This window comes from Carassius gibelio, chromosome A19 (assembly GCF_023724105.1).
Source record: "Carassius gibelio isolate Cgi1373 ecotype wild population from Czech Republic chromosome A19, carGib1.2-hapl.c, whole genome shotgun sequence".
Taxonomy (NCBI): domain Eukaryota; kingdom Metazoa; phylum Chordata; class Actinopteri; order Cypriniformes; family Cyprinidae; genus Carassius; species Carassius gibelio.
In genome coordinates, this window is record NC_068389.1 from 3,950,766 (window position 1) to 3,976,509 (window position 25,744).

Sequence of the window (25,744 nt, forward strand, 5' to 3'; positions counted from 1 at the left end):
CACTGTCTGATGCGACACTGTAGCTGACGGCTGAATGGTTGCAATTTTATCTCTAATAGTATCGATTTTAGAAGTAAAGTAGTTTATAAAGTCATTACTGCCGTGATGTTGTAAAATATCAAAACTTTTTTAGGCTTTATTTTACGTTAATTTAGCCACTGTATTGAATAAATACCTGGGGTTATGTTTGTTTTCTTTTAAAAGAGAAGAAAATTAATCGGATCTAGCAATTTTTTAATGCTTTTCTGTAGGATAGGTTACTTTCCCGCCAAGCAATACGAAACACCTCTAGTTTTGTTTTCCTTCAGCTGCGCTCCATTTATATATATATATATATATATAGTGATGTTTGTATTCATATTCAATTCTATTGTTTGCCGTGATATTTATGCACGTGCTAAGAGAGTTAACAGATGGACAAATACATGATAAAGTTCGGTGTTTACTACAAATACATATATTAATGATGCTGAAAGGGATCGCTGGAATATCTATGCTGTAATTATTTTAATATTACAGTTTAATTGTGTTGTTTACTATATGTATAACGAGATTTATTTGATTGTATTCAACACCGAATCATCGTTGCATTTGTTCTATTAGTGGAGCAAGAGCTCCGCCTAGTGTAAATTTGTGTAATTTCAGTCTGCATGCATCAGTTCTCAATTTAGTATTGTTCTTTATATTGTGATAGTTGCAAGCATTGTACTTGATATTTGAGAAGTTTATTTAATTTATTATTGTTATTTATTTCAGAGACCACACACAAACACACAGCTATGCAAACTGTATCTAACCCAACCTGCTGGATTATTGGAATAAATCAATGCTTGAGAACAGAAGCTGTCTCGAACTTTTGCCTATAAACCTTCTGATCGAGGTTGACGATTAGATGTTGGCCAACCAGTGCATCCAAGCACATATATCTTTAACAAAGTTGTTCTGAGGTTTTGGATATGCTAAGGAATTTGGATACATCAGGAAGATAACTTAAAAAGCAGTCTTTTGTGGTAGAAGTCATGGTTCTTCGATACTTGTAACAATTTACAATTTTGGCTATATGAAGTTAGACAAAACTAAGTAATGATCTGAGATATCATCACTTGGCTGAATAATTTCAACACTATCAACATCAATTCCATGTGACAGTATTAAATCTAGAGTATGATTTCGACAATGAGTAGGTCCTGAAACGTGTTGTCTAACACCAATAGAGTTCAGAATGTCTATAAATGCTGATCCCAATGCATCTTTTTCATTATAAACATGGATATTAAAATCACCAACTATTAAAACTTTATCTGCAGCCAGAACTAACTCGGATGTAAAATCAACAAACTCTTTAATAAAGTCTGTATGGTGCCCTGGTGGCCTGTATACAGTAGCCAGTACAAACATAACAGGGGATTTATCATTAACATTTGTTTCTCTGGATAATGTTATATGGAGCACCATTACTTCAAACGAGTTATACTTGAAGCCTGCCCTCTGAGAAATCCTGAAAACGTTATTATAAATTGAAGCAACACCTCCCCCTTTGCCTTTTAGACGCAGCTCAAGTTTATAACAGTAATCTTGGGGGGTGGACTCATTTAAAATAATGTAATCATCAGGTTCATGTTTATAAGAGTAATCTTGGTGGATAGACTAAAGTGTATTTTTTGTATTTTGTAGTTTGGGGAACAGACACAGTCTCTATAGTGTGATATCTAGGTGAAAGAGTCTCTATGTGCTGAGAATTAACTGACCTCTGTGACGGGAGACAGCTAGCAGACGGTCGGTTTAGCCAGTCTGTCTGCTTCCTGACCTGGGCCCCAGTTAGTCAAGTATAAACACTAAGACTATTTGCCATATTTCTAGAGAGAAGAGTGGCGCCACCCCAGGAAGGATGAAGACCATCTCTTTCTCTTTCTCTTGGAGGTAAACATTGCTAACAAGAACACATTGATTGGAAGCGCTTCTTCCCTCCTTTTATAGCTTTATTTATTACCATCTAATTAATACAATAGTGATTATTCTGAATAGTACTCATTCACATTTTCACATGTGCTGCTGATATGATTAGTCAATTAATGCCAGCTGGTCATTTTGTGTCAGAATAAAAAAAACTGACATTTGTTTTATTGTGAAATGTGAAGCTTTTAGCAATTATTTAAAATGCATCTAATCACAACATAATATTCTAGAAACACTGCATTTGAAGCTGAAAACCAAAACACAAAATATATGTCACTGCTTAAACTTTTGGCCATGACTATAAACAAATCTTAATTTAACATTAATGAGATGGTGACCACAGCGATGACATTGTTGGACTATATACATACTGAAATGGGATTGGCTTCATAACAAACACTAATTCTTTACTTCTGTGAGTAGTTATTGCTTTGTTAGAAAGGTTGATGTAACGGTTGATGTTAATTCCTGACCCGATACCACAAATTATTTGCTTTTAACTTGATTAAAGGCCCGTTCACACCAAGGACTAATGATAACTATTAAGATCTTAATGCTTTAATGTAGTAGTGCATTCGCCCCAAGATTGGTTTCTGAAAACACGGAGTGTTTCAAACTCTGGTGGGTCACAGGTCAGTGTTGGCTGGAAGAACACATTTTGAAGCAGCATTTGAAGGAGTCTTGGAATTGTAGAATAGAATTTGTCATGCCATGGTGAAACATTCGGCTTTCAAAGGATGGAGCCTATGAATTAAGATGCAGCTAATTTTACACAGTTTGATTTGCAATGATCTTACAGGATTTCCAAAATCACACAGTCTGCAGCAGACTTTAGGGAGGAACAAAAGCGCACAGCTGTGAAAGAAAGGGAGGTGTGCTAGATGGAAGACGTGATGGCAGCACCACAATAATCATTTTATCTTGATCATCTGGTTTTTATAATCTTTGGAAGACCAACCTGAGCACCTTTACAATTTATTTCACAGCCCTTCAGTGAACGATTTTATTTTTAGTAACTATTAACAAAGTTTCAAAACTGTAAATCATTTCCATATTTCTCTTAAATTTTCACGGTTTAATTAAGATATACTTAGAAAGTTAATCATTGGTAATAAAACCATATAGTAGTCTTTGAAACTCTACTTCCATTCTTTCCTTATTTCTTTAACTGCCCAACTGTAAATAGGAACCTGCATGAAAACAAAGCATGAGTGTTCTGGATCAGCATCTGTCATCTGTTATTTCAATGTTTTCTCTAAAGTACTTCAGCATACAGGCTTGATTAGCAAGACAACAGTCTCTGTGTGATTTTGAATCAGAATGATGGTTTAATGCGCCTGACTGTTTAGTCGGGTCTTCTTTGCATTTGTGCATGCAGGAAGGAAACATTTCTTCATAGATTAAATCAAATATGACCATACAATATCAAATCAGTCACAGCCTTATTGGGGTTTAAATCACTTTATTGCAGTTTTATTGCAGCTAAACAAGTTACTAGTTGATTGAACATTAATGTAAATAATCAGTAAATGATTACTATTGAAGCCTGTTTCCACTGATTTATGTCCAAGTCTAAGCTGTGCTCCAGGTGATCGTGAAAGGCTTCTCGATGGTGTGAGATTGTGAGGTTGCATCAAACTGCAGCTCCTGAACCTGAGACAGAGGAAGAGAAGACACAGCATAAATCGTTTCCTAAACTGATATGATCAGTATGTTATAACATACTTTTACATTATTTTAACTCATCAAAATCATTTAGGCAATTTTCAACTTTTTTTTTGTAAGTTATACAAGGTTCAACTTTTTTGTGTGTGTCATGTCAATTCAAATTCAAATATTAAAATCTTTATAAAATTTTTTTAAATTGCAAAAATAAATAAAATACAATGAGATACTGTATTTCTTTGTATTGATTTCAGAGTGAATTATAATGTGCATAAATTAAAAGCAGCAAATAAATAGTTGCATGACGTATAAATAATTTTCAATTTAAATACATACGGTAATCATTTATAAAGGCTTGTTTATATTACTTAAAATATGAATATATTTTTAAATTTCTTGTATTTACTTAGGTTAAAATGTGACTCGGGCGTTTTCATGAGTTCCACTCAACTATAAATGTAGATTTCAAAATGAAAACTCCACATCAATAACTTAATTTGGCAAATACATAAACAATTTTAAATTTATTAGATAATTATTAATTAGATTACAGTTTATATTTTGCAATTCTGACTTTATAACTCAAGTTCTTTCCCACATTCCTAACTTTAAAACTCAGTTTTAAACACAGTTGTGAGTTAGTTGTGAGTATATATCATGGAATTTTTTTTTTTTTTTTTTTTTTTTTTACAATTATCTTTTTGCATTTAGTGGTGGAAACAAGCTTCCATAAAATAGCTTGGATGACAGAACCAAACTAAAGTAAGTTAGCATGAAGTGTCTAACCTCAGCATTATACTTGAATTCCAGTTTGGCCTCAGGCTTTCCATTCACTTGGATGATAACTTGAGTGACGGGCGCTGACACTCCCCACACCTTCACGAGCCCCAGGGTCAACCTGTCGGCCTCGGACAGACCATCTGTGAGAACTGCGCTGGTAAGAACACCCTACAAATATAATCACACAGGACAACTGTTACACAACACTATACACACATGCCCATTTACAGTATGAGCAGAACTCCTACTGCACATGAAAACAGTTGACAGTAAGTAATGCTTTTCTTTTTTTTCTTTGTGGGGAAATGTATGTAAATACAAAATAAATGTTTCTAAACAGAGCGAGATGGACATTCTTGGATTTAATGACCACAATCTAAATAAATCTGAAAGAATCGTACACACAGCTTTCTTTAAAACACAGTAACGTACCGAAGACACAGAGAAAGAGGTCAAGAGGAAACGCTTGTTCTCAACAGTATCTGTAAGGAGAAACAAGAATAAGAAGATTAAGAGACGAACAGCAGTAAATCATTTTAGAATGATTTGCAGAAAATAAAACTAATACAGAAAATAATATATAGATTCATATTCAGAATACTAAATAAGTTTTATTGTTTGCAATTCAATGAAATATTGTAAAAAGTAATATTTCCAACACAGATTCATAAAAAAAACAAAACATTTTTTTATTGCAAATGTGCAAACGTTTAATACTGTAAACTGTAAACTAATACATTTTGACATCTCATGAAAAGCTCCATATACAGTATACAGCTTTTCTGACGTAAAAAGCTTGTTCAGTAGCGCACATAGAATACAATCAGGCACTAGCCTTTTACAACAACCACTAACCAACATAGTAAAGCATCGCCAGATATGTTCGGGATAAAACTGCATGTGCATTTAGCGTCATTTATTGAGTTTGGATGAAATTAACAGATAGTGGAATTGTGATAATCAAGTTAATTCAAAAGCATTACATTCCTCAAGATTCCAACTACTGCACACACATAGAAACATACATCACCTACCAATTCCCTCTCCGTCATCCCAGAACAAAGATCCATGTGCTGAACCTTCATCATCAAGAGCAACCAGAAGACCCAGAGGATTCAGACGACTACAAGAATAAAAAAGGGAACATTACATTAGTGTTGTGGCATAACAAGAACACCTATATTTAAAAGATTGTATTATGATATTTTAAAGGTTACTGATTTTGAAAAGTTTAATTTTCTCATAAAGTTAGTTGTTTCTAGAGTAGACCAAACACAAAGTCTGTTGTGATTGGTCTACTCTGCTCTGATTGGTCAGATGCTCAGTCTGTTGTGATTGGTCTACTCTGCTCTGATTGGTCAGATGCTCAGTCTGTTGTGATTGGTCTACTCTGCTCTGATTGGTCAGATGCTCAGTCTGTTGTGATTGGTCTACTCTGCACTGATTGGTCAGATGCTCAATCTGTTGTGATTGCTCTACTCTGCTCTGATTGGTCAGATGCTCAGTCTGTTGTGATTGGTCTACTCTGCACTGATTGGTCAGATGCTCAATCTGTTGTGATTGGTCTACTCTGCTCTGATTGGTCAGATGCTCAATCTGTTGTGATTGGTCTACTCTGCTCTGATTGGTCAGATGCTCAATCTGTTGTGATTGGTCTACTCTGCACTGATTGGTCAGATGCTCAATCTGTTGTGATTGGTCTACTCTGCTCTGATTGGTCAGATGCTCAGTCTGTTGTGATTGCTCTACTCTGCTCTGATTGGTCAGATGCTCAGTCTGTTGTGATTGGTCTACTCTGCACTGATTGGTCAGATGCTCAATCTGTTGTGATTGGTCTACTCTGCTCTGATTGGTCAGATGCTCAATCTGTTGTGATTGGTCTACTCTGCTCTGATTGGTCAGATGCTCAGTCTGTTGTGATTGGTCTACTCTGATCTGATTGGTCAGATGCTCAGTCTGTTGTGATTGGTCTACTCTGCACTGATTGGTCAGATGCTCAATCTGTTGTGATTGGTCTACTCTGCTCTGATTGGTCAGATGCTCAGTCTGTTGTGATTGGTCTACTCTGCTCTGATTGGTCAGATGCTCAGTCTGTTGTGATTGGTCTACTCTGCACTGATTGGTCAGATGCTCAATCTGTTGTGATTGCTCTACTCTGCTCTGATTGGTCAGATGCTCAATCTGTTGTGATTGCTCTACTCTGCTCTGATTGGTCAGATGCTCAATCTGTTGTGATTGCTCTACTCTGCTCTGATTGGTCAGATGCTCAGTCTGTTGTGATTGGTCTACTCTGCTCTGATTGGTCAGATGCTCAGTCTGTTGTGATTGGTCTACTCTGCTCTGATTGGTCAGATGCTCAGTCTGTTGTGATTGGTCTACTCTGCACTGATTGGTCAGATGCTCAATCTGTTGTGATTGGTCTACTCTGCTCTGATTGGTCAGATGCTCAATCTGTTGTGATTGGTCTACTCTGCTCTGATTGGTCAGATGCTCAATCTGTTGTGATTGGTCTACTCTGCTCTGATTGGTCAGATGCTCAATCTGTTGTGATTGGTCTACTCTGCTCTGATTGGTCAGATGCTCAATCTGTTGTGATTGGTCTACTCTGCTCTGATTGGTCAGATGCTCAGTCTGTTGTGATTGGTCTACTCTGCACTGATTGGTCAGATGCTCAATCTGTTGTGATTGGTCTACTCTGCTCTGATTGGTCAGATGCTCAGTCTGTTGTGATTGGTCTACTCTGCTCTGATTGGTCAGATGCTCAATCTGTTGTGATTGGTCTACTCTGCACTGATTGGTCAGATGCTCAGTCTGTTGTGAATAGTCTACTCTGCACTGATTGGTCAGATGCTCAATCTGTTGTGATTGGTCTACTCTGCTCTGATTGGTCAGATGTACATTTGCAAAGTTGTGTGTTTGTATTGATTATGTGCTTTGTTGCGGAGGTGTTTTTCCTGTTCTCACACTGTACTCCCAAAGGAGCATAGTCTATTAGTGTTATCTCGTAGTGTTGTTGTTTTTTTTCCTTGCTTCCCTAATGTTATGCTGTATTTCTTCCTCAATTCCCTGTCTTCCTGTCCTGTCTACCACCTTGTCATATTGCATGTATGTATGGAGAAGTTGATGGCTAATTACCCTGGTACTTGTGACTAGTGACAATAAAGGGCTACTACTACTACTACCAATGTGGACATATAAAAGAAAACCCATGCAACTATAGAAAAACTGCCTCAAGTCTTTCTAAAGATGCACCTGTAGTGTGTGTTGTTTTCTGGTTTCTGCCAGGGCAGGATGTGGCCTCCTCTCACATGCAGGTTAATTTTCGATAACGGTGTATCCATATTCATGAACTGTCCTTGCACTCCAACAACTTCACCCTGGGAGATAAACCACACACCAGCAGATAAGAGAACCCAATATACAGAGAACAAAGCATGGCAGGTTGGATTTGTTTGGAAGCCAGCTGCATTACGACTGGTTCTTCAAGATCTCGCTAGATTTGGATGCTTTCTAATAGAGATGCTTACTTGCATGCTGATAAAATGCTTACCGTGTGGTAGTCGTACCAGCGGGCGTTTGGCACGTAGCCCCTGACCACAGTAACGCCCTTCACAAAACAAAATCAACATTAATAGAAACACCTGTCCTCTCCTTACTAACTGAACACAGCCCTATGAGAACATCTGACTTAATAAAAGACATACAAATGAATGAGAAAATTTTATATACAAAACATATAATATTAATAATAGTGATATTAAATTAAAATACATATTTTAAAGAATAATTAAAAAATAAGTAATATGAAAATGAGTGAACTGTATAATATATTAATAAACAATGATATATTTACATCAATTCATAGAAATCCCTATTATATCTTCCTATAAATATTTATATATTGGCTACACTGTGTTATTATTATACAATATAATTGACATGACTTATTTTAATGTTAATAAAATAAATTAAAATGATAATTGAATCCTTCTGTGTATGTGGGTCACCCACCGCACAACTTCATCAGTAATACTGGACACATTGTCTCATAGTGTGAACACAGAGGAGCTTACCGGGTCCAAAGCAGCTGTGATGAGAAGCGCAGGACCCCAGAGGAACTGCCTGTCGATGCTCCATGTGTTTTCATCTGTGACAAACCTACGGTACAGAACACAGCGCTGAGAACAGCTTCTAATCATCACTGTACACACAGATCCTGACGCCAGAGAGCTTTAGAGCATAACATGAAAACATCACTAACAAATACTACTAATGTCTAGTTTTAAGGATATTTAAATGTGCACTTTAAGAAATGGATTCTGAATAAAAGTTCATTCTGGTTCACAGATATGATGAATTTGTACAGTCATGTCATATTCTCTGAGCATCTGCTCTGGAACCGGTTCACAGTTTGTCACAGAGCAACAACTGCCACCATCTTTTTACACAAATACTGCTGTTATTGTGTCACAGAAGGGGTTTTATTTTAATTTTAATTTTGATGAGAATATAGTTGTCAATATATATATCAAAGAGACAGTGATTGTAAAAATAATGCCAGTTAATAAAGAAGAATGAATAGCTAAATAAACACAAAACTAAAGAACTATATACAGAGGGTTATTGAGAACAAATCCATATCTCTAATTACAAAATAAGTACAAAAGTTTCAAGGCTTTACAACTATTTTTTCAATTTAAAACAAGTGTTTTAAAGTGTTTAGTACTGGTCAAAATTTAAGAGAGAGAGAGATGCAGAGCAGGGCGACGCGAGGAACAGGATTTGGAACCGCTGCTTTAGAACATTAGTTTTGAAACTTGTGAATCCATTTTTGTATTCATGCCAGAATTTTAAAAGATGATATCCCCATTTGCATTGAACTCTTAGCTACACAACCTTGCAGATATCATTTGTGCTCAAACAGCAACATTACAAACTAACTTTAAAAAAGTGAAATCACAATCAACCACCCCTTTCTAGATGTACTCTTTGACCATCAACATTCATAAATGTGACATTTTCCTAATATAATAAACACATTTAGAACGAAATAAAATTAATTTTCTAATGGCCGTTCATCATAAAATAAAAATAAAGATATCTTCAAAAATAATGTCAAAATCAGAAATCTCTGTACCTCAAAAAGACCTTAAAATCACACCAGAATAATTCTGTACAAAAAAAATGCAAATAAAAAAACAAGATGGCAAATACTTTCATCATTCAATCAATATCCTTCTTAAATCTTATTATAACCTCATACAATGAGTCATCTTAAATTATATCTCATGAATCTTATTGATGACACAGTATCTTCTGCAGACCATTAAAGCCTCCTGCCAGTTAATGTCCTGGGAGTGGGAATTCCCAAACCTTTTGGCTTGGGGTATCCTAAAAGGCCGACAAATCTGTTTAATGAATGAATGCTGTTTTTATCTTGAGTCATAGTTAGATTCAAATCAAAAGCTGCAGCAGCCCGCAGCGACTGAAGAAGACCTAAGGTACACATCAGTCAGATGTCTGCGTGCACAAAGCCACGGATCCCTAAACATGGCCGTATCTGCAGATTCAACTTTTTTAGTGTGTTTTGAAGCATTTATTAAATTTGAACTAGCACCTCATGACTACACCAGATTATGAACAAGCAGCTGCAAAAGACACAAGCGCAAGTGGAATACAAAAAATATGGTGACATTCATTTTCATTTATTTATGGGCAATAAATAATCATGTAGGTAAATCGTGCGATAATTTGATATATGGATTATTGTGACAGGCCCAATCAGTACTCAATGAGAACAGGGTCATCATGGCCAGGGCTTGGGGAATTGGCTCTTATAGTAGTTAAACGTGTACCAAGACCCTGAGACTGACCTCATCACAGCTTTCATTAGCTAAGCTCACCAAGGCCCTCGGACCGCCAAGCAAAGCAACCAATCACAATTCATTTTGTTCAGCGTCATGTTCAGGTGCATGGAAATGTAAAGACAATCTTGCTTCAATAACAGCATTCAAATACTCTTGGACATATTTTTTAAGTGTTTATACTGCGAGCTTCACACAATTTACATACTTTTAAAAATCTAGCATTTATAGCTGATCCTGACACATGCACATTGTCACATTTTGTAAACACGATGGCTTTCTTCTTTCACGATGGATTTGGAGCTACAACAGATTTATTTAAGATCGAGACATGCACATGCACAGATTTCCTAGAAATGAACATGAGTAATGGAGGACACTCACTCATGAAGCAGAGGTCTGACCACAGTGTTTCCGTGAGCGTGAGCTTCATACATCAGTGTGTACAAATACGGTAGGAGGGTGTAGCGAATATTCAGCACATCACGAGAGATAGCAGCAAACTCTGGTCCCCAGGCCACGGGATCCTGCCTCTGAGATAAGGCACAACAAACTCATCAGATTGCATTCATTCAGGACTTCTGAAGAAAATAACAAAATATCTTCCCTTACAGCTTGAGGATGAGTAAATGACAGAATTTAAATGTTTGGGTGAATTATGCCTTAAACACTGGTCCAAAAATCTTAAATCTGTCCATAAAAAAGGTTCCTTGAGTGTTCTTACTGGCATGTTTATGGTGTTGTGGTTTCTGGAGAATGGGTAGAAAGCTCCAAGCTGCATCCAGCGCAGGCACATCTCATATTGGGCAGGGTTAAAGAAGCCACAGATATCAGCACCGGTCTGCAACACACGTAAAAAGGGAGAGTCAGAAGAGAAAAAGACGATAGAGAGAAATATAACAATAGATCTGAAAACTTGACCACAAGAGCTAACTTCAAGAGTCAGTGTAATGGCTCCATACTAGTGTAATCCCAGCAAACACAATGTTCCCCTACCAGTTTTTTTTTTTGAGAACAAAAAATTACATTCTAGTAGCGCTCTTTTTCTTGGTATTATTTTTTGCAGTTATAAAATATTGCTGCAGGGTGTTTTTTTATGTATTTATTTATTTTTTTATAACCTACAAATAACCTACACAGAACATTCCCTAATGGCTATTATTAGGTTATGTTGCAACCAGAAAATAACATTCAGAGTAAATGATATCAGAGAAAAGAGGTTACGGGAACATTAAAATAATGTTAAAATAATGTTATACCAACCAAAACTAGCATTCTTTTTCTGTTAAGAAAATTTCCCTACATACCCAAAAACAAACCTTAACAAAATAACCAGCTAGGAACCGAAAAACTAACATTCTGATTGTGTTATTTTAACATTATTTAAACTAAGAAAATGAATGTTCTGAGAACGTTATACTAATGTTGTGATAAAGTTACAATAACGTGTTTCCAAAAACAAACAATAAAAATTACATTCTAGGAACCAAAAAATTTTAGCTGGGATGCACCAAACTGAACTAAAGCACAAATAAAAATCAGCAGCATGTGCCAGGGGATGACGAGAGAGACACTTACGTAAGAGATGCCAAATATGCTGAACTCCATCATGCCTGAAAGAGAGAACAAGAGGGAGTTTGGTTTTAATGTCAACAGATGTTCAGTTTATACACTGAAGTGTACAGTAGATAGAGCAGCTGTCCAACAAAATACACCATGATTTAATGGAGGATGGATTATTTATACCTCTGATCAAAGCTGAATTACTCCAGTTTTCAGTGTCACATAATCCTTCAGAAACCATTCTAATGTGCTGATAATTTTCAGTGCTAAATACGAGCAATAGCAATGCTTATCATCTTGAAAAGCACCAAATAATAAGCTCCATCATACCTATGATGGACTTGAGAAGTTGGTCCCAGGCAGAGTAGTTGTCTCCCAGCCAATGTCCTGCCCAGCGTCCACTAGACGGATATGTTGAACGAGTAATTATAACACCTCTCTTTCCAGTGGTACTAAGCAAAGCACTGTAAAATGTACATTACACACAGCAATTAAAACTCATTCAAGAACAACTGAAAAATAAATATACAAGTGAATATGGAGGACTAGAAAACTCACTCATAAGTAGGTTTCGTGTGAGACCAGCCATATAAGTTGTGGACATCATAATGCTTGACGCGTGTGCCATCAGCCAGGATCTGCTCGCTGTTCATGCATAAAGTCTTATGGTTTAGGCCTCTGTACATAGACTCCAGAGCTGGGAAAAGGTGATACACATACATAGGGCAGGTTCATTTTGGAAAGAAAGTGCTAAATACAAGTGCAGATGTTAGGGCTGCCTCCATAATACTCAATGAGAAGAGGCTTAGATAAGAATAGAAGAATCATCAACCTCAAATATGGCTTATAATTTCAATTTTTTTTTATCCTTTATTATTATTGAACAGTAAGGAGCAAACAGGAAGTGAAGTGGGAGTGAGAGAGGGGAACAGGATCCGAACCTCAGGATACCCAAGGTGCTAAAGGGCTACATGTAAAATATTCTACCAAGTGGTAGCAAGTTTACATGGCCGCTCGCTCCGATATTAACCTAGATACATGTGCATTATTAGACATATTTTTAGGTGTTTCGTGTGCTTTTGGAAAATAAAGTAAACAAACTGGATGTGCTTTCTGCTGTCTCTGTCGTTTCCTGTCTAATTGCTGCAGAGTGGTTTGTTATTGTAGCTCTGCTTCTGAATTTCTCTTACTTTCACTCTCTGTTGCCTAAAGTGATAAAATATAAACTTAATTTCAACCATACATCGGATATTATCTATCAGTCTAATTTGACTAATCTGATCCGATTTCTTTTTTTATATTGCCTCGTTTCTTTTCTCTCTTGCACTGTTTTTCACGAGTTCATAAAACAGTGGTATTTCAGAATCACTCTTCAATCACTGTGAGTAAGGGCTTCTTCTCCTGCTATTGTTGATTGCACCACTTGCCACATGTACAGTTTATCGCACTCTTTCAGTGAGAAGGGACTCACATCTGATAAAGGCAGGCAAATACTTAGGCTGACAGAGAAAGTTTCAGAATTAGAGATATGCATCCAAACTTTAATTGAGGACAGTAAGAATTTAAATGCTGGTTTATCTGGTCAGAGGAGAACTGGCCCCTTGACTGTTTTTTTCTCCATTCGTTTCACCGATGGAGTTTTGGTTCCTTGCCGCTCTTGCCTCTGGTTAACTTATTTGGGGACACTTAATTACCAGTCAATTTGTTGACTTGATTGCACAGATACTATTTAAACCAAACTGAGCTGGATTATGACATCACTGAATACAATGATGAATTGTCTTCTTGCTTTACTGACACACTATTTTCCTATTTAATGCTGTTCAGTTGCTTTGTTGCAATCTACATTGTTAAAAGCACCATATAAATAAAGGTGACTTGACCTGACTTTGTGACCTGGAGCGCATCACAAAAATAAACCAATATTCAGACATGAGAAATTTATTTACAGAAACCTTGGAATGTCTAAAACAAATACTCTCTGATTATGAAAGAATTAGAATAACTCCTTGGTATTTTCTCTGACACATTCATAGTCATTACGTTCTGCCAGTGCCACTTGAGCGTGAAAAAGTATTCAGTATTCAGTAGTCAACTAGTGGCCCATTACAGGTCACACTCATTAGAACTCACGGGGCATGTATGGAGGGTTTTCCAAAGCGGGATCCCCTAGACATTTCTCTCCGACAGTGCCATGCACGAAACTGGCTGGCTCATTCATGTCCTTCAGAAAGAAAAACACAGTGACAGTGTCATCCAATGAAATTGGAAGAAAGAAAAAGTGGTGATATGCAACTGAGCATAAAATGGGTTGTGGCTATGTTAAAGGGGTCATCAAATACCCATTTTCCACCAGTTTATATGATTCTTTACGGTCTTAATGAAAAGTCTGCAACATACTTTGGTTAAAATTCTGCAACTGTAGAGTAAAAACACCTTTTTTACCATGTCAAAAACAGCTCTTTTCAGAGCAAGCCATTTTCTTGCAATCCGCTTTAAATGCAAATGACCTCTGTTGATCCCATCCCTCTCTTCTGAGCCGCTCTCTGCGGGACTGTTTGTTTAAGCCAAATACATTGTCAAACTTGCTAATTAGCACATTATTAGGAAAGACAATTTGCAAAGATTCATAAAAGAGTTAGGCTTATGGTAGAGAAATGAACATTGTGGTGTTGGTGTTGTTCATTCTCCCCCAAAACTTTCAACATCTGTGGCATTGTGCAGTGTGATGAAACTGCACATTTTAGAGTGGCCTTTTATTGTGGCCTGAATAAGGCACACCTGTGCAATAATCGTGCTAAACAGCATCTTGATATGCCACACCTGTGAGGTGGATGGATCATCTCAGCCAAGGAGAAGTGCTCACTAACACAGATTTACAACGATTTGTGGACAATATTTGAGAGAAAGAGGCCTTTTGTGTACATAGAAAAAGTCTTAGATCTTTGATGTCAGCTCATGAAAAATGGGGGCAAAATCAAAAGTGTTGCATTCATAATTTTGTTCAGTGTCCTTTAAGCTTTAAAAACTTGTCTGGCTTGGTCTGGCTTTCTCAAGCCAACTTCAAAGTCTGGCTTGACAAACGTTTTTATTTAGTTAATGAAATTGCTTTACTTTTCATTTCAACATGAAAAATGACAAAAACAAAGCACTCACAATCCAAAGTCCATCAAACTTAATGACGTTATTGTAAAAGTCTTTAATCTGCTGTGTCCACCACTCTGCTGTACTGCTCTTGAAGAAATCAGGGAAGGCCACAAAAGCTCTAAATCGCTGAAAGTTTAAAAGGAAGAAACGTTAGATAAGACAAGGTGAATACTGGATAATACTTATTTATTATCTGTTTAAATAGTACATGCAGTGGGTGATATTTCATAGTATTAATATATGCTCATTGGCTGATGGTGTGTGTTTTGCATGCTGATTGGTTGATATTATCAACAATAAACTCTCTTGACTGCATTTGCAATTATAGCCCACTGTACTGATGATATATAGGAGAACAAGAGAAAAGACTAACGGTTCTCTGATTAACAAGAAACCAAAAGAAAAAGAAAGCGATATATAGAGAAAGATAATGAAACAGAACAAGAGAGAGAAGCAGATACCTCAACTTGAGTATCCCAGTCCAAAGAATTGTCCACAGTAATATTGGGATAATCAGGCCACACCTACGACACATAAACAACAGCTAAAATCAGCGCTTTTGTCTAAAATTAAAGGATCATTCCAGCTTTCAGTACATGTCCTCATCATACCATATATGTCTTAAAACATCAGGTTCTGTAATCAAAACACTCCCAACAAATCACCAAATCTCTTAAACTAATGTTGCCTTCTCGATGAAGTCTCCCGCTTTAACTTCATTTAATTCGGAACTCTGAATTCTGAATATAGTTCAGTCAATAGAATTCTGTTTCATTCATCACCAACATCAATGAAATATGGGCTGACTTATTTATCTTCCAGTGGTTTTTCTAGTTTAAGACTTGCCGAATGCATCATACAAAAACATAATGACATCTTCTAAGAAGTAGCATCAGGAGAAAACAACAACACATAGAGCAAAACAAAGTATTAGCAATGGATGTGATAAATTCAGTGCTGTTTTCTAGTATCATTTGGTTTGTTTCACTATAAAACATTTGTCCTGTTTGAGGGAATTATAGAAATTGGTATCATGATATTAAAATAAAAATATTAAATATAGCTGCAAACAACAATTATTGGGGTTCAAGCGCTTTAAGATTTTTAAGCAATGTGTAAAAAGTAATGTGCTTTCTTTAGCAACCATGTAAACACATGTGTCAAAGAGGGAAAACACAACCAATGAGGTATAAAGGATAAGTATTTGTTTTAATGCTTTTTAACAGTTATCGAGGTTACGCCAAAAACCTAGAACTAGTTTGCTAAAGCTGTGCGAGCTGTGTATGTAAACCTCACTTCCTTATTCTCAAGAGGCATGCTAGACTTTGTGGTCTTTAGTGTCTTTGTTAGCATGCCTTGCTACCCATGCTGGCAACCCAGGTTCGAGTCCTGCTTGTTTCCTGGTTTTCTGCATAAATTGGACATGTAATGTTGTCTGATCTTCACCAAAGTCACAAATATCAACAAACACGATATTTCTAAGCTGATCAAACACAAACAGTGATCTTTCATGACTTTATTGAACACACCCATTAAACATACAAAGTGATGGTGGAAAAGGTAAGTGAAACAGTGTTTTAATAACTGGTTGAAACACCTTTGGCAGCAATAACTTCAAGCAATCCCTTCATGTAGCTGTGAATTATACCTGCACAACATTGAACCAATTTTCCAAACAGAACTGCTTTAGCTCACTCATATTTTTAAGACATCTGGTGTGGATTGCTCTCTTGAGGTCATTCCACAGATTCTCTATTGGGTTGAGGTCTGGGCTTTTACCCCAAAAGGTGGACTTTATGTGTTCAAAACCATTTTTTTGTAGATTTATTTCAATGTTTATGGTCATTATCATGCTGCATCACCCAGCTTCTTCTGAGCTTCACAGCCACATTGAGATTATCCTTTAGGATATCCTGATAAACTTGGGAATTAATTTTCACCTCCACAATGACAAGCGGTCCAGATCCATAAGAAGCAAAGTAGCCCCAAATCCCTGTTACTCTAGGGTCTTTCTTATCTCATCGAGCATTGACCCAGCAGGCTGGGTGTTCACTTATTAACAGCACCATATCGTCTCCATTCATAGACAGTTTGTCTAACAGTGGACTGATGAATATCTAAAGTCTTTGAGATTACTATGTAACACTTTCCAACTTCTCGTTTCATTCATTGGAATCCTGGTTTGCCAACACCTGACTCCAGCTGGCATTTAGTTACAGCAGAAGCCTAGTGTTTCACTTACTTTTCCCACCATCACTTTGTATGTTTAACAGATATGTTCAGTAAAGATATGAAAGATGATGACTGTGTTTGATCAACTTTTAGATAATCCATTTTTGTGACCGGTGAAAATCAAATCAAATTTCATGATCAATTTATGCAGAAAATCAGAAAATGTAATTGATTCACTTACTTTTTCTTGCAACTTTATTTTCTTCTTATGTTTGTCATACCTTTCCCCACACAATGTCATTGCTGAGCTCGGGAGGCCATTTGATGAAAATGTCTTTTTCAATCCCGGTATCAAATGCAGGGTAGGAGCCTTTTGTCTCATTGGCTGCTATAGCCGGGTCCTGAAGCACACAAAGAAATAAAGCATGTAGTTTTGTTACATGTTACATGTTTTTAGACAGCATAAGAAAAGCATAGTGTGCATCGATCTTTATGTTTAAGCTCTGTTTACATTACAACATCTTTTACCATTTTATAGAAACAACTTTTTCCAAGTAATAGAGAATTGTTCGCACCAAAATTATGATGAAGCGCATTCCCTCAGCCCTCATGTCGTCCACCAGAGCAGGCAGTCCCTTGAAGTTCACTTTGTCCACTGTAAAGTCCATCTGCCTCTCCATATAGTCAATGTCTGCATATTGAATATCCTTTGAGGAAGGGTAAAATATTATTATTATTGAACCTAAATGTGAAGTTCCAAGGTGATTGAGTAACTTAGTGAAAACTTAGCAATGCTTTGGTTTGAAACATTTAATTCTGCAGATGAGGGGAGAATGATGTAGGATCTTGTGAGTGGTTGCTATGCAGTCGCTAGGTGGTTATTAACAGGCCCAAATCAAAATTCTATGGAATATTTTCACAATTTGATTGTGTGCCTGTCAAAAATCATCAAAAAAAATTGAGATTGAGATTGAAAAACACACATTCACACACTAAACAATGAGATTGCTTACATAAGGAATTTTAGCAGCTTTCATGTCTCTGTAAAGATCTGCGATCTCTGCATCGTTGGAATAGCCATAACGACAAAGCTGGAACCCGAGCGACCAATAGGCTGGAAGAACCGGGCGGCCTATCATCTGTCAAACAAAACAAACAAAATTTCATGAAAATGCATTTTAAAACATAAATATTCAATGACTTAAGATAATCTAATGGTCACCTCAGTGTACTGCTGAACCACAGCTTCTGGAGTGGGTCCCATCACCATGTAGAAGTCCAGGATTCCTCCAACAGTTCTGTAGGTCAGAGCTGGAGTAGGCAGGAAGGTCACATCTAAAAGAGAAAAGCATGAAACAAAAGAGAAAACAATGTCATTATCCCTGTGACTGTCAGGGTGTGAATGCGTCACCTCAGTTTCTCTTTTCTTTTCTTTTATACACCTGCACATACGGTCTCTTAACTGCAATAATTAGTGTAAATGCAACCTATCATATAGGGATGTGACATTCCATCACATCACTCATATAAGGTCCTTCAGTATTATCACCAGCTTTGAGTTGCTCGGTAGTTAATTAAATGTTGAATTCGGCAAGCAACACACCATCGTTACTACGAATCAGGAATTTCCCCAATGTACTCACCTAATTCACCACATTGATTGTAAGTAACTGTTTCGTAAGTAGCATTGGTTCATGTATTGCTATATTAATTATATGGACTCCATGAGTTAAAAGACAACCCTCTGTTATGTACTCATACTTGGCAATCTTAACCATGTCAGATCACGTTTGACCCCCAAAAGCCCAGTTCATTTGACTAGTGTGAACAATCCATGCTGTGCTTGGGCATGGTTCGTTCAGCCTTCCCCCGACCCGATTAGAAGAGGTGGGCAAGAGCATGGTACAGTTGAGTTTGGGTGTGGTACGCATGTAGTGTGAGCGCTAACTGCACCGTAGCACGGAACAGCTGCTATTTTGTGTGCTCTACTGCCATAATCATGCTTGGGCTCAGTTCAAGGCAACGTGCCTAGTATGAGTACACCTTTAAGAACCCTTAAGTTAGATAGGATCTTCACTCCACACATGAAGAAGGATTAAGAGATCAAGCTTCACATCCCAGTTGGATATGTTTCGCTTTCCATTCATCTCTGAATGTCTTCAGGAAGCTAAGCTAAGTTCCTTTCAGACTCTCGGATTATTGGCAAGATGCCTGCTAAGGCTTTCCATCTTGCTTAGACTCATTTAGTCATTTCAGTGAAATTCTTTTGCTAAGCTTATGTGGTCATACTGATTATGTGCCTTACTTATCTGATTGTATATTGGGAGCACACTTGTTCCTAAGCGCTCTGGTTGTTATTTAGAGCATGTTTGTTCTGAGGCTGATTAAGTTTTCAGGTTTGGCATTATACTTGTTAGGTCATCTGGTTAAGGACAACAGGCTATGGCTTTTGTGGGTTTTGGAAACATTCTTGTTTCATTCAATGGTTAAGGGCTAATATGCTTGTTACTTAAGGCTTGATATTTTCACTGTCATTTTGTGTTGGGGGATATGGCATATGGTTTTGTTTTGGGGGATTATTGCTGCTCTCCCTCCTCTTATCCATGCTAGGCTACATGGATGCGCATGGAGTTCTTGCCCAGAACAGAACCATACCACCAATCCAAACTGTATGCTAATTGCCAGTCATTTTTGATGAAAGTGGACCTGACATAACAATTTTTTATTTTTTTTTACAATACGGAAATGATAATTAGGGGTATAAGAGCCTAATTTGTTATAGATATAATTGTGCAATGCAAAATTTCTTTATACGTCTTTACCTATACAAAACACGTGTGTAATAACATTTTCAAAAATTTTAACCTCTAAATTAAATGGACAATATTACAGAAAACGGTAGAAAGTAATTATAATAAATCATATTATAACTAAATTGAGTTTTTTTTTTACAACTTTTAAGTAATTGGCTGGTAATTTATTCATTTTGAAAGTGTCTTCTTTGCTTTTGTCCATTTACAAGCTGCCAACTAGACCAGTTCAAACCATCAAACCATCTAAGGCTATTTTAAATTGGTCCTATTCTCCAAAATAGATGATTTTGCACCAGTTTGGCAAGTGAGTGTGTGGTTTGCTCACCCATGGCATTGCTGTTGAGCAGGAGGACGCCGTGAGCATTTTTTGATTTCTCCAGACCCATGTAGAAGGGATGGAGTCCATAACTGTTCAGCTTATACTATAGATGAGGAGAAACATAACTGAGTTCAAGTTTGTGATGCAATTTCAGTTTTCCAGATAATGTAAACTGCAGGTGTCATGTCACACAGGAAGGCTTATAAAACATCAACAGTAGTTGTGCCACTCACCCCTGGAGGCTGGTCTTTGGCAAAGAGGCCATATTTGTGATAGCTGAGGTCATGGTTGTAGCTGGGGTGCTCTGTTTCACCAAAACCATAGACGTAGTTTGAGGGGAGGAGTGTGGAGACCTCAAGGAGCTGATCAGAGAATGTGAACCCTGGCACGGCAGAGTCCCATCTAGAAAAAATTAAAAAGATTCAACAAAACACTGAGAACAGTTCTGACTTCCTTTGATGAAGAAGGCAAACCATGCTTTTATAGTCCTAAAACAGTGGAAACTAAAGTCAAACTACCACAAAAGAACCTCCCTGGACTATATGTTACCAGAATAATTCAGCTGTATTACTCACATGATTTCTTCTGTTTCCTTTCTGATGACTTGAATCCCAAAAGGCTTGTTCTTGATCTGAACCCTGTACAGTCTTTTATTTTCTTCGGTCTCTGGCATGCCGGGCAGGTCGAGGGGAATGGGGACTTCGTAGCGTGCATTGCTTGGGTCAAAGATCTATATGAAGGAGACCAAAATCGATCTTAATCTCAGTCTTAAATGTATTCATTTAATAACTTAAAGGGATAGTTCCCCCAAAAATGAAAATTACCTGTAATTTACTCACCCTCAAACCATCCTTGGTTCATATGACTTCCCTCTTTCAGATAAACACAATGGGAGTTATTTGAAAATGTATCCTGGCTCTTCCAGTCTTTATAATGGGAGTGAATGGGGGATGAGATTTTGAAGCTCAAAAAAAGTTCATCCATGTATCATAAAATGACTCCACACGGCTCTGGGGGTTTACTAAAGGCCTTCAGAAGCAAATCAATGGTATATGTAAGGAATGGGTTTGTGTAAGAAAGTTATCCTTTTTAAAACTTTATAAAGCAAAACATCCAGTTTTTGTTGATAGTTTAAATATGGTAATTTTTCTTACAGAAACCCATATATTCATGCCAGAAGACCTTGGAGTCTTGTGGAGCAGTTTTATGATGGATGGACGCACTTTTTTGATCTTCTAAATCTCAAACCCCGTTCACTGCCATTATGAAGCTTGGAAGAGCCAGGATACATTTTATTATAACTCTGTTTGTGCTCGTCTGAAAGAAAAAAGTAATTTACACCTAAGATGGCTTGCAGGTGATCAAATCATGGGGTAATATTCATTTTTGGGTGAACGATCCCTTTAAGCCCTAATTCTTAAAAAAAGGATGACACTATTGACACCAAGGTTATGGCCACTTTAATAAAGTAAATTTTAAATGCAATTTAAGTCACTTTGGATTAATACTTTGCTTTATTTAAACTGTATATTTAGTCATTGACGTAATCATACATTTAAAAAAAATACCTTCCAACGCAGGCTTTTGCCACTCAGATATGTGATTTCCACACGGAGCTTGTTGATGTCTCGAGATTGAGAACGTTGACTTGGGAAAGCCGTATTGCGCTCTATATCTACAGTGATGCCACTCGCCGTTTCAACCACGTTGCCGGTGATGTAGCCGTGGGTGTCAGGGTAATAACACCAGGGCTCATTGGGAACATTTGAAGGCTATTAAAGACAATAAAAACACTTTGAACAGATGTGTTAAATCATACTATAACAGTAACAGGAAATACCACAGTCTTTGCGTATGCACGGATCAGATATTGAACATCTCTCTCTGACCTCCCAGATGCAGCCACGGGCTTCACATTTGGCCTGATCAGAACCTGCTTCAGGATGACAATCGAAGTGCCTTGAGTTTCTGCGTTTGTCCTGCCAGTTGACTGTGTAGTCCTTCCCCAGTTCCAGCTCCAGGTTTCTCAGGTACAACACCTAGCAGATCACAGACACCCAATGATATAAAATCATCTGTCAAATTGGAGAGAAAACAGTTTCACATTGACTTTGCTGGTGGATAGAAAACTCCTTTACCTTCCTGGTAGAATCGTAGTTAACCTGGGACTCAGTCAGAGCATCAGTAGTGGTGCCATCTGACACAAGCACAGAGACTGGAGCTCCGGTCACTCCCATTATGGTGATGTTCTCAAACTTCAAGTTGTTTGGATCTATGTAGCCATTGTGGGTGACATGCATTGTCAAGACATCCTGATCCAGGAGAAAAAACATCAGATATTACCACAGATTTTTTTTTTTTTAATTATTAAAAATTATTAAAATTGTGCTTTTTGGACATACAATGTAATGCCATCTAAAAACTAACAATCAGAAATGTGACATTAGGACAGCAGTTCTCAATTCCAGTCCTCGTGCCCCCTTGCTCTGCACATTTTGTATGTTTCTCTTATCGCTTCTAATGTTTGTACTACCCGACCACAAGTGCTCTGCGAAGTGGACATCACAGATATTCTGCCATGATTCCAAACTTATATGTTCCATTCAAAGTGCATTGAAGTGTGCGAGACATTAATTTAAACTGTATTTATTTACAGAGGTATATGATGTCACACTTCTCAGTGTGTGAAGACATGAATGAAATCCATTAATGAATATTCCGAAGTGAAGTAAACTTCAACAGATTTCTGCTGGGGGTCGCGAGGACTGGAATTGAGAACCACTGCATTAGGATAACATACATTAGCCACGGAAAACTGGTAATGAATGTAGGAGCCGGATGAAACGGAATCTAAGAAAAAGAGAAAGATTAGTTAAGAGAAAAGTCAGCTTTATGTGATTGTCAAAGAAGTGTAATTAGTTTTTTTTATTTTTGTTTTTGTTTAAAAACATTGGCTTGAAAAAGCCTTGCCTGAAAGTTTGAAACCAATTTGAGAAGCTTAAAGATTAAACTGAAATGTTGAAATTGTTACACCAAATACACAAAATAATGATCTTTAAAAAAGCATCATATGACCACTTTAATTAAAGCCATGTGGTAGAGACAGTTAGCAAAGAAACAATAGAGCATGTTTTAATGATTTAATTTAATTTAATGATGGGTGTTGAATGGGTTAATTTATCAAGCCTTTTGAAAGAGCATGCAGAACAAGGTAAAATATATAGTGCTATTGTCAAATACAACTCACATACTCTTGAAAGCCTTCCTCAAATGCCTATGTCCACAAATAACAATGATTTTCGCAAAAAATAATAATTATCAGTGAAAATAATAATATGGGCTGCAAGGAAATAATGAATAAAAAGGGCAGCTGTGCTGTGAGTGTAGGCATGTTTCAACCCAGTAACAATGACAACACACCGTTCCTCGCAGCCAGAAAACAGACTGAAGTTCACTTCAGCTGGAGGGGGCTGGGGTCTTTGAGGTAGTTCTGTATAGCTTGTGTGGGTCGAGATAAAGGTGTAGAAAAATGAAGAAACAGTCGAGCGACAGAGAAGGACAGCAGCTTGTGAGTGTCTGAAAGTGGCGCTTTGTTTTGCGTTTGCCTATCACGGGACTGCCCAGTTTCAATCTGCTAAATAGTGAGGCGTGGCCAGCTGACTTCAATCACAGGTAATCTGGCAAATACAAAAGCAGCAGGTTTCACCGCAGCAGCGGTCGCAGCAGCCCTTGTGTGACTCCTCCTCGTGTGAAGACCGACGAGTGTAAAGACAATCGACTCTACCTGAGCGACTCCACTGAGCAAAGACACAGACAGGGCACTTGAGTATTGCTTTTCTCTTTCTTTACTTTTTTTATAGCTTGTTCTCAAATATCTCTTACACTTGTAGTGACTATGTGCTTTCAGATCTCTACTATCACTACTAACACTCAGAGAGCACGCTATGTACATCAAAGGAAGGCCTATCCGACAAATCTACAGCCTGTCCCTCTGACCTCTACTACTAAGCTCTCTATTCCAGTTGGTCTCTGGAACAGCCAGTCTGCTGTCAACAAAACAGACTTCATTTTTTCTATTGCTACTCATTCCGGTCTCAACCTCATGACACTGACTGAGACTTGGATCAAACCTGAAGATACTGCCACCCCTGCAGCCCTCTCTACTAATTTCACTTGTTCCCACACTCCTCGTGCCACTGGGAGGGGTGGAGGTACGGGTCTCCTTATATCCAAATAATGGAAATTTGATCTTCAGCCATCACCTACAGGTACTGGTTCATTTGAATCACATGCCATTACTGTAACCCACCCTGTTAAAATCCACTTTGTGGTCATTTATCGTCCTCCAGGTCAACTGGGAAACTTCTTGGAGGAGTTGGATGTGCTGCTATCAAACTTTCCTGAAGATGGTAATCCTCTGGTACTGCTTGGTGACTTCAACATCCACCTAGATAAACCCCAGGCTGCCGACTTCAACACTCAACACTCTACGCGAGTGTCCACTACAGCGACTCACAAATCAGGCAACCCACTGGACCTCATCTACACATGCTGTTGCTCTGTGGACACCTCAGACTTCCTCATTACTGCTAACCTAGCACTTACTCCTGAAGTGGCACACACTCCAACGCAGGTCACCTTTCGACGGAACCTACGCTCACTCTCTCCATCTCGCCTATCTGCTGTGGTTTCATCCTCTCTTCCACCATTCTCTCAGTTTTCTGCTCTGGACACGAACAGTGCTACGGACACTCTTTGCTCCATTTTAACATCTTGCTTGGACAACTTTTGCCCACTGTTGTCTAGACCAGCACGCACTGCCCCATCTGCCCCCTGGCTGTCCGAGGTTCTCTGTGAACATCGCTCTAAACTCAGAGCTGCAGAGAGGAAATTGCAGAAATCAAAAAACTCTACTGACCTCAGTATGTATCAATCTCTCCTCTCTTCCTTCTCTGCAAATGTCTTCACGGCTAAAACATCCTACTACCACAACAAAATTAACAGCTGCTGTGATGCTCGGACACTTTTCAAGACTTTCTCTTCTCTTCTTAATCCGCCGCCTCCACCTCCTCCATCGACTCTTACAGCGGACGACTTGCAGTTTTCTTCACAAATAAGACAAGATCCATCAGTGATCAATTCTCCACAACGCAGACTGAGGACAACTTCACAATGACCGACGCACACTCTTTCTCCTCCTTCTCCCCACTCTCAGAGATTGACGTCTCCAAAATTCTCCTGTCCAATCATCCTACTACTTGTCCACTTGATCCGATCCCCACTCATCTCCTTCAAGCGATCTCTTCCTCAGTCATACCTTTGCTTACTCACATTATTAACTCCTCTCTTCACTCTGGAACATTTCCCTTAGCATTCAAGCAGGCTCGGGTAAGCCCACTGCTCAATAAACCATCTCTAAATCCAGCGCTTCTTGAAAACAACAAACGAGAAGTGGTCCAAGTACT

At 37.9% G+C, this 25,744-nt stretch overlaps 1 protein-coding gene across 2 annotated transcripts in view; it reads right to left on the bottom strand.

The window, feature by feature from the left end:
- Window positions 1-3,398: 3,398 nt before the first annotated feature.
- LOC127935784 (sucrase-isomaltase, intestinal) overlaps window positions 3,399-25,744 on the bottom strand; it is a 54,524-nt gene continuing 32,178 nt past the window's right edge. For both annotated transcript variants that reach the window (XM_052533956.1, XM_052533955.1), the window contains exons 23-48: window positions 23,080-23,129; window positions 22,418-22,591; window positions 22,169-22,318; window positions 21,848-22,051; window positions 20,855-21,009; window positions 20,513-20,681; window positions 20,286-20,382; window positions 18,370-18,482; window positions 18,161-18,286; window positions 17,723-17,854; window positions 17,429-17,548; window positions 15,437-15,499; window positions 14,985-15,101; window positions 13,962-14,052; window positions 12,387-12,525; window positions 12,159-12,292; window positions 11,844-11,878; window positions 10,990-11,106; window positions 10,650-10,798; window positions 8,475-8,559; window positions 7,952-8,008; window positions 7,654-7,778; window positions 5,436-5,524; window positions 4,834-4,883; window positions 4,408-4,569; window positions 3,399-3,609 (exon numbers count right to left, since the gene is read on the bottom strand). In XM_052533956.1, the coding sequence (XP_052389916.1) occupies window positions 3,529-3,609; window positions 4,408-4,569; window positions 4,834-4,883; window positions 5,436-5,524; window positions 7,654-7,778; window positions 7,952-8,008; window positions 8,475-8,559; window positions 10,650-10,798; window positions 10,990-11,106; window positions 11,844-11,878; window positions 12,159-12,292; window positions 12,387-12,525; window positions 13,962-14,052; window positions 14,985-15,101; window positions 15,437-15,499; window positions 17,429-17,548; window positions 17,723-17,854; window positions 18,161-18,286; window positions 18,370-18,482; window positions 20,286-20,382; window positions 20,513-20,681; window positions 20,855-21,009; window positions 21,848-22,051; window positions 22,169-22,318; window positions 22,418-22,591; window positions 23,080-23,129 (2,984 nt within the window). In that variant the 3' untranslated portion in view covers window positions 3,399-3,528. The remainder of the gene's footprint in view (window positions 3,610-4,407; window positions 4,570-4,833; window positions 4,884-5,435; window positions 5,525-7,653; window positions 7,779-7,951; window positions 8,009-8,474; window positions 8,560-10,649; window positions 10,799-10,989; window positions 11,107-11,843; window positions 11,879-12,158; window positions 12,293-12,386; window positions 12,526-13,961; window positions 14,053-14,984; window positions 15,102-15,436; window positions 15,500-17,428; window positions 17,549-17,722; window positions 17,855-18,160; window positions 18,287-18,369; window positions 18,483-20,285; window positions 20,383-20,512; window positions 20,682-20,854; window positions 21,010-21,847; window positions 22,052-22,168; window positions 22,319-22,417; window positions 22,592-23,079; window positions 23,130-25,744) is intronic.